Source organism: Natrix helvetica (genome assembly GCF_964273705.1).
Source record: "Natrix helvetica genome assembly, chromosome: 12".
NCBI lineage: Eukaryota > Metazoa > Chordata > Lepidosauria > Squamata > Natricidae > Natrix > Natrix helvetica.
Window position 1 is genome coordinate 18,275,477 of NC_138556.1, and position 9,500 is coordinate 18,284,976.

General features: G+C 46.4%; 1 protein-coding gene across 1 annotated transcript; it reads left to right on the plus strand.

Annotated features, from left to right (window-relative positions):
- The first annotated feature begins 1,535 nt into the window (after nucleotides 1–1,535).
- Nucleotides 1,536–9,500, plus strand: FBXO22 (F-box protein 22). The gene is made up of 7 exons (XM_081965000.1): nucleotides 1,536–1,717; nucleotides 2,340–2,472; nucleotides 3,103–3,199; nucleotides 3,423–3,518; nucleotides 5,003–5,167; nucleotides 5,901–6,060; nucleotides 7,968–9,500. Exons 1-7 carry the CDS (start codon nucleotides 1,614–1,616, stop codon nucleotides 8,392–8,394), a joined length of 1,182 nt encoding a protein of 393 aa, XP_081821126.1. The 5' UTR covers nucleotides 1,536–1,613; the 3' UTR covers nucleotides 8,395–9,500.

Sequence of the window (9,500 nt, forward strand, 5' to 3'; positions counted from 1 at the left end):
CCACACCCGATTTTACAACTTTTGCCATGGTTGTTAAGCAAACCACTCCCATTATTAAGTGAATTGTGCGGCTTTTAAATGATTCTAGCTTCCCCCATTGGCTTTGCTTATTGCAGGAGTGTTGGAACTTTAAGACTTGTGGACTTCAACTCCCAGAAGGCTGGGGAATTCTGGGAGTTGAAGTCCACAAGTTTTAAAAGTTCCCAAGTTTGGACACTGCTGGCTTATTGGAAGCCCCTTGAGAAGGTTGCAAGGTTGTGATCACATAATTCTGGGATATTACAACTGTCATAAATACACACCAGTTGCTAAGTGTCCTAATTTTGAACACATAACTGGGGATACTGAAAGCTGAATGAGGGAGGACTGGTTAATTCACTTTTTTCAATGCTGTTGTAACTGCAATGGTCACTTATAAAGAAATGGTTGTAAGTTGAGGTTTGGTTGTAGTCCTACTAGTCCTGTTTTATTTTATTTATTACTTATTTACTCCTTTGGAACCACCCCAATTTCCTTCCCGACTGGCAGAGTTGGTTTCTTCACATCCTGTATTTTTACAGTTTTTCCATCCCACTTCGACCGTTTATTCCCCTAAACTAAGATGCTCCCCAAGGGAACGGGAATTCCTCTCGTTCTTGTCTCCATCCTTGTGGCTCCCTCTCTCTCGCATCTGTTCCATCATCCTGAAGAGGTGTAACTGAAGCTGGACACAAAGCCAACCTGCGCCAGCTGCAAACCATGGATTACATCAGCTGAAGATTTGCAAAAAAATGCTGGAAAGTTTTCATTTGCAAAGAACTCTTCCTTGCTCCGTTAAAAAAAGAAATCAGGAGGAAATGCAAGGAAAGGAACTGATTATTCAAGAGTTTGCATAAGTATTTCCCAGGTCCAGCCACCGAATGCCTTCAAGATTTCTCCCTAAACTTCTTTTAAAAATCTTGCTCTGTACAGGTAGTCCTCAAGTTATGCCAGCAAATGAGCCCCAAGTTTATGTTGCTAAGTGAAACATTTGTTAAGTGAGCTTTGCGCCATTTTACTACCTTTCTTGCCACAGTTGTTAAGTGAATCACTGCAATTGTTAGTAACACGAGTAAATGAATCGGAATTCCCCGTTGATTTTGCTGCTCAGAAGGTTGCAAAAGAGGATCACATGACCCCATCACAAATGGGGATGCTGCAACAGTCATAAGTGTGAAAAACGGTCATAAGTCACTTGAGTGCCGGTGTAACTTTGGTCACTAAATGAACTTGTGAGTCGAGTATTTATCTGTATTATTCTATGATCTACGGTCTCCCATCCGACCTCAAGCTGTGAGTTCATAGAGATAGGAAAAAAATAGCAGTAAAGGTGGATAGATTTTGCTCCTCCGAGTCCCGTTTCGAGCTTTGTAATGTAAGAAAGTGCTCGCCATAGAGATGGCGAAGGGGCTAGAGCGGCTATCCTTGCCCACTCGGGACAGAGGGAGGGTTTCCGGGTTCCTCCCCCGCACGTGTCTCTACGGCAACGGAGAGCGTCGCGTCGCCGATGGCGTCAGCAGCGCGCCAAAGCTTCCGGGACGCTCGACTGGCGCTTTTCGGGGGGGGGAGGGGGGCTCGCGCGGCCTGCGGTTGTCATGGAGCCGGAGCCCAAGGGCGGCTACGTGCTGAGCAACCTCGCCGAGGTGGTGGAGCGGATCCTCGGCTTCCTGCCCACCAAGGCCCTCCTGCGGGCGGCCTGGTGAGCAGCCGGAGGGCCGCAAGGGAGCGCTCGGGATGCCCGAGGAGCCACCAGAGAGGAGCCGCCCCTCGAATTGGGGGGGGGGAAGCTGGGGGTCGTAACCAAGGAGGAAAGTGGGGGCGGTAGAGGGGGGGCTGGTGGCGGTGGCAGCGGAGGCAGGCAGAAGTCGGAAGGGAGCAACTGACAGCCCTGGGAGGGGGGAGGGGGCTTCAGGAGGAGGTCGGCCTCTCAGGTCGAAGGGCTGCAATCGCCCCTCCCCCCCACCTACAATGTGATTAATTGATCTATCTAATCTGTCTCTGTCTGTCTGTCTGTCTATCTATCTCATCTCTATCCACCCATTTATCTGTATCTATATCTAATCTATCATTCATTCATTTATCTATCTAAATCTGTCATCTGTATCATATATGTATGTATATGTATGTATGTATGTGTATATGTATCTATATATATATATCGTCTATCATTTATATCTATCCATTCATCTATATCTCTCTATCTATCTTTCATCTATCTATCTGTCATCTGTCTCTATCTCTATCTCTATTTCTATCTGTATCTATGTCTATCTATCTATCTCTATCTACATCCATCCATCCATCTATTTAATCTGTTCCAGCGTGTGCCAGCTATGGCGGGAGTGTTCCCGAAGAATTCTGCGAACGCAGCAGAGCATCACCTGGATCTCCGCCCTGGAACCAGGCCCATCCAACAGCCACATTCTGGTCCACGTGTTAGCAGAAGACATTGAGGTAAGCGGTTTGGACAGATGGACTGAAGCAGGTCTTTGCCTATTGTTTATTGAGCTTCGTTCTTAAGGTTGCAACTTTGAAACCTCATCTATTTGGCGAGCTTTGTTCAGGTTTGTTAAATTATCACATTTACTATTCTAAACAGAATAGTAAAGAGAACAGAAACTGTTCTGGGTTTTTTTTCTAAACAGAATAATGATTGTTAAGAAACAGCCCTTCGACTGTGCAGTTATATATTTTTTCAGTGACAAGTCAAGAAACAGCCAAGTTTTTTCAAGTTTAATTTGGTCCTTATTGAAGAAGTATCTGCAACTCAGGTTGAACTATGGGGTCCTTGGTGCTCTCTGAGCTTGGTGGTTTTCTTGCAGACATTTCATTACCCAACTAGGGAACGTGATCAGTACCTGTTGATCACCAACACCGTCAGAGCACCATCAACACCGTCAGAGCACTGATGATGTTACCTAGTCCGGTAACGAAACGTTTGCAAGCTAACAATCAACCTCAGTCAAGAGCACCAAGGGCCCCCAAGTTGTATTTGTAGCTGTGCTTCTTTTTCATATACAAGACAAGTTCCTGATGTGTGACTATCCGTTGTCCATCGTGTTGCGTTTTCCGTTTACGTTACAGAAAGTCCAAGCCCTCCCCCAGACAGTGCTATATATGATAGCCGACGCAGAGGCGTTCAGTGAAAACAGAGAGATTTGTGGCTTTGGCATGAAGAAAGGTAAGTAGCCAGCAAGATTGTTCCCCTCCTTGGTGAGCCATTGATTTATACACACGGGGCAAGGAGGCAGCCTTTTGATTGGACCGTTTGGGTTCTATAGACAAAATCACACCCTTAAATGGAGCTGTCTGCTCTGTTGTGACTTACTGAGACAACTTTGGCAAAGGATTGTTTCGCAGTAACTAAGAGTCTTGACGTGAGTCTTTTTTCGTTGTAATTCTAGCACGGCGAAGATACAGTAAAGAAATTGCGGCCGCCTTGGAAAAACTGCTCCCCGCACGATGCCAAGTTATTGGTCTGGTAACACCTGGAGTTGTAGGTAAGGAGAGCAATCTCAACAAAATAGGCTCCCTGAGGTTTCCCCTCAGTATGGCTATACATCCAGACTGGACTTTCCACCTGCTTAAAGGAAGCAACATTCTGTAAAATTAATTGCAAATAAACTTAGAATTTGGACTTCAGGTTAGAATGGAAACCGTAGCGACGCGGTGGCCTTGTGGAGGGTTTGATCCTAAGTAGAGGCAGATATTTCTCTCTCTGGGCACAATGAGAATATATCTGCTGAATATAACTCCACATTGGCAACAGGAAAGGCATCCGGCCAGTAAACACTGAGTTCCATTCAGTTGCCCCGACTTCACCCCACAAGGGATTATGGGGTCATTAAAAGAAGATGATTAGAATGGAAACCGTTCCCAGGTGCTCGGAAGTCCTGCCTAAGTTCCTGGGACCTATCAAATCCCTGGTTCCCTCTCAGGTGTGGGTCAAAATGAATTGAAAGGACTGTAATGCTGAATGGGTTCCCATTCACTTAAATGGATTTTAGCAACAGAAATTGGGGGCTCTATTGTGGTAGTCAGTTGAGGACTAACCTTTAAAAATGCCAAAGAATAATAGGGGGGATCCTTCGTCATTGAATGGCCTGTGCTTTGCTTTTGTTGTGGCCACCCAGTAGCCAGCAGAGCTGGCAGTAGATTCAGACAGTGAGGAGGTTGGGGAGGAACCTGGGCCAGTCCTGGAGTCTGGGGAAGGCTCTGAGGAGGGCTCTGTGTCGGAGGCAGAGAGGGGGGCAGAGCCGTCTGACAGTTATCAGCTGCCTTCAGAGTCAGAGATCAGTGAGGCAGAGAAACAGCTGGAGCCTGTTCCCAGTGTGCGCATGACGAAAGGAACAGCTAAAGAACAGGGGTCGACTTGGGAGTAAGGCCACAGGTGGAGGATGCATGGCCCCTCCCAGAGGAAATAAAAGGGGAGCGAAAGGGGAGTGGAGTTTGCAGGAGAGACAATTAGTTCACTTAATTGGTTCGTGACTCTCCGAGACTCCTTGCCAAGTTTTGTAGAGATCGGCCTGGCAGGTCTCCAAGCCAGATAAGGTCTGTGACTGTAAATCCTCCCTTGAGAGACTTTGCTGGATGGGAATGAGCAGAATTAAAAGTCAATTAATCAAAAGAGTTTTTGTCGGGACCAGGAGTTTCCTTCCTGCTCTTGGGAAGCCTCGGTCAGAACAGCTCTATGCTCCTTGTGGAAAGCGAGAGCCCGTTGCAAAACGATGATTGCAGTCTTGAAAATGAGATTAACCCTTTAACTGCACCCAACCTTGCTCTTTAATTTAATTTAATTTTAATTTAATTAGCACTTCTAGACCGCCCCCTCTCCCAAAAGGGACGCGGGGCGGTGTACAGTCCATATCAAAAACATCATACATAATAACAATTAAAATTATTAAATGGATAAATACATAAATAAGAGGAGGATAAAATAGACAGAACTGTAATTGCTAAATAAATAATTGAAAATTTAATTCAGTTACCCCCAGAGGCTCTGGCTGCGATCGTCCCGTGGAGGTTGAAGAAGGAGAGGCCGGCTTTGCCCTGCTCTTCCCCAAAATCGATGGGGTGAAGATTCAGACCTTCCATTTTTATAAAGACCCGAAGAGGCAAACTATGGATGAAGAACAGTTTGCTGAAGCAGGCAAGCCGAAGCGGGGTGGCTGTTTGGGGAGCCCCGTTTGAACTCTTGCTATTATTATTATTATTATTATCATTTTTAAAGCTATCACAGTGTTGGATTTTATTTCCCAGTGGTAATTCACAAGATTGTAAAAGTTGATACAGCTGCCCCTCATAAGACAAATACGGGCTTAAACGGCACAACGTGGGAATCACAAAAAACAGACCTTTTTTTGCTCGTTTTTGCCCCCCAGAGCCCAGGAGCACTTTGCAGGCCTCTCCAAACTCTCTGTATGTCCCATTTTTCGCAAAAAAAACGAGGCGTGCAGAGGATTTGGGAGTGCAAAAACTTTTTTTTTTTTAATTCACCTTTTCAAAATCTTGATGCATCTTATACTCCGAAAAATACGTTAAAAGGTTAAATCGCTGGTTACGTTTTTGTCCAATACAAAACATATGATTAGAGCCTTACAAAAAAAAGGAAAAAGAAACCCTCCAGGATTACGTACCCAAGAGGTCAGAAATTTGCTGGAGGGTTGTTATGTCAACAACAAACCTCGTGGGAACCTCTGCCTTTGCTACGTGTTGCCCGGCTGCTCTGTCCCTCGAGGGAAAGTAGGTCAGAAAACATAAACAGATTTGGCTCGTAAACTAAACGGTGCAGGACGTTTGGGCATCTTGTTATTATCAGTGGAAAGCCCGAGAGATTAATATTTCTCTCTCTCTCTCTCTCTCTCTCCTTTTACTCCAACCAGGGCTTAAGAACAACCCAGACCTTAGAGCCATGCTTCTCTTCGGATACAACAACTGGAAGTCGGGATCATCACGATTCTTCCGCCAAATTGTCAATCGCTTGAATGAAAAAAGCATCATCCTAGCGGGCGGATACGTGGAGAGCATCACCTCCCTGAGCTCGTGAGCCTCTCGTTTTGATAGGTTTCTGTGGTTACAGGCAGTCCTCGACGTACGACCTCCGTTGAGCCCCAACACTTCGCTTTGGCTAAGCAAAACAGCTGTTAAGGGGGGGGGGGTTTGCCCCGTTTTGCCACCTTTCTTGCCCCCGCTGTTAAACGTATCACTGCAGTCGTTAAGTGAGCAACGCGGTGGTACAGGGAACCCAGCCTTCCCATTTTATGCCCGTCATAAATAAATGCCAGTTGCCAAGCATCTGAATTTTGATCAAGTGTCTATGCAAAGTGTAGAAACCGGTCATAAGCAGTAGTGAGATTCAGCCGGTTCGCACCTATTCAAGAGAACCGGTTGTTAACTTTCTAAGCAGCTCGGAGAACCGGTAGCTGGAAGAAATCTTAGGGTTGCGTGAAACGTTTTGACGGACTTGGAGTCAGCCACTTTCATTCGATCCAAGCGTTCAAGGAAGAAAAAGGGAGGTTTCTGCAACTGCTCCTACCCTGAGCCACTTTTAAAAGGATTCATGTTCTGCCAAGTTTATCATTTGTTTGTCTAAAATTAGAAGTGCTAATGATGTGTGTTGCAGCCCTTTCGTCATCTCCCCCCCACCCATTCGCACTTCTCTCCTTAACCTTACTTGAGTGACTTCCTCCTGAGTTCCTTAGCCCTTTAGCTTTTTACCAGCTTCTGGTTAAGAGGCTTATTTATTTATATATTTTTTAAAAAACAAGCTTGAGATTTTCAATATTTGGATCTCTTAATACAGGGGTGTCAAACTCAAGGCCCGGGAAGCCAAATCTGGCCTGCGGGGTGCTTAGAGCTGGTTCGCTTCCCCCCCCCCCCCAAAACAGCAAAGGACCGGCACACGGCCGGTGGAGCTGGGGGGGGGGCTCCATGTGACCCTCCCAAGCTCCGTTTCCGCTGGCAGAGGGTTGCAGGAGGCTGTCGCAGCCAAAAACGGAGCTCAGAAGCCTGTTTTCCTGGCAGAGCGATCGGACTGCCACAAGTGACCCCCTACTCGAGTGTCGCTGTGTTGGCCATGCCCACCCTGGCCACGCCCACTCCCCCCCAGGTCAAACACAACCCTGATGTGGCCCTCAATGAAACCCCTGTCAACGTTGACCCCTATCAACAAATGTGACACCCCTGTCTTAATGCCTTGAGGGAACTTCCTCAGGGAAGTGGGCCAGGTGATTCGCTGCTGTCCATCAGAGTATTTTGTCTTGGGAGGAATCGGAGACATTTTTGATGCCTAAAATGCCCATTTGGGAGCTTATTGAGTCCGTAAGGTCATCCTCGCCTTACGACAATTGGGACCATCGCTAATTGAGGCAGTTCTGAAGTGAGTTGGCCCCTGGCTTTATAACCTCGTTTGCCGTGGACTTAAATGAATCGCACGGTCATTGAGCAAATCTAGCTTCTCCCATTGACTCTGCTCATTGGAATCTGGTTGGGAAGGTCACGGAGGGTCATCGCCTGACCCAACAAATATCAAAAACGCATGGCAGTTGTGCCAAGCAGTGAGAGCAGTCAACCAATGGAGCAGAAATTGCCTTTGGAAGTTGTGGGAGCTTCATCACTGGAGGCTTTCAAGAAGAGACTGGGCTGCCATCTCTCAGAAATGGTGTAGGGTCTCCTGCTTGAATGGAGGGTTGGACTAGACGACCTACAAGGTCCCTTCCAACTCTGTTAATCTGCTAAATTTTGATCAGGACAACAGTTGTTAAGTCTGAGAACCGATCTTCTTACGTCACATCTTGCAGCACCGTTGTAAGTTCGAACCTTCGCTAAACGAACGGTTGTAAGTCGAGGATTATCTGTATTGCTTGGCATCGCCCTTTGGGTGATGTTGGGTTGTGACCCGCCAGCTTCTGACTCTAATTTCTCTCCCCCTGTGCCCCCCTCTCTTTCAGTCACCCCCAGCCTGCCGAGTCGTGTGGTGTGATCGGCCTGGCTTTCAGCGGTGCCCAGATCCAGTGCGCCTCCGTCCTGCTGGATCAAGACGTCACGGATGAAAAGTTAGCCGAAGCGGCCATGCGGCGCCTGAAGGCGGCCAACATTCCCGAGCGCCACAGCCTGGCATTCATGTTTGCCTGCGTGGGCAGAGGGTGCCACTTTTACCAAGACAAAGCAAACGTGGAAGCCGACATTTTCCGGAAGTACTTCCCTGGCGTGCCGTTGTTCGGCTTCTTCGGACACGGGGAGATCGGGTGCGATCGAATCGTGACGGGGAATTTCGTCCTCCGGGAATGTCACGAGACCAAGGACGACCTCCTTCACAGCTACACCACAGTCGTGACGCTTCTGCACTTCGGTTCAGCTAAAGGCAATCAAGCTTAAAAAAAAATCTCTCTCTTTCTCTCTCTCTTTATCTTTTCTCTCCTGCAGTTGTGCAGTGGCTGCATTAATTGCGAGAAAAGCGCCATTCTAAGGGCCTCCTGAAACGGAAAGGAAGGCCGTCCCATCGACTTTAGGATTCCCGATGACGTGATCTTAAATTCGGGGGAAGAAAATAGGACTTTTATACCCCATTTCTAAAATTTAAAAGTGTTTCATATATGTACGGTAGATTTTTACTTCGTTCCCGTGATTGCGAATGATGTTGTTTAGCATCGCCGGTGCTTTTATGCTGGGGGGGAAAAAATATCCTTTCTTTTTTTTTCATGCTGTTTGTGGATTACTGAACAAGTCAGCCCATGGACTAAGCCTGTCTTAAGCTGCGTCTTAAGTCTTTTATTGTTTGTCTCTGGAAATGCAAAGCTTGAGGGTCTGAACTGAGCTCTTTAAAATAATCTCTTAAGGCAAGGGGGCAAAGTAGCCCCACGGAGGCCTAGTCAAATTCGAAACCACGTTTGCACTTGAATATCCATCTTTTTGATCCAGAGCGAATTAGATGGTCTGGATTCTCAGGCTTCTCTTGGTAAACGAATTGCAAGTTGGACCATCTTGTTCACTAGCTAGTTTATATCATCAATTGTAACTAGGTGCCTGCTTCTTAATCAATTGTAACTAGGTGCCTGCTTTGGTTGTAGGAAACTATTCCCCGGGGGTCTTAAATATATGAAGGAGCTGTGGGATTTGTCTGATTTGGTTTGAATTCTGCTGTTGAGTATTTTCAATATGAATTGTCGGGACCTGGAGCTGTCTAAATGACAACAGTCTGGAAGTGTAGACTGATGCAGTTTTCTTCCTGTGCAAAGAAAAAAAAAGCCCCTTGAACTCACTGTTTTTATCAATGTAGGAAAGATGAATGGCAGAATTATACGACTGCTACCTGTTTACTTGCTTTTTCTCTGACATTAAAGCTACTGAAGATATTTATGATTTGGTTTAATGTCCTAAAGTTGTACTGGGGAAGTGTAAAAAATAAGGTAACAGAGAATTAAATACACAATTTCCCCCCCTCTCAACCTCTTTATGTCTTCCTCCAAAAAGCAGAGGGCCAA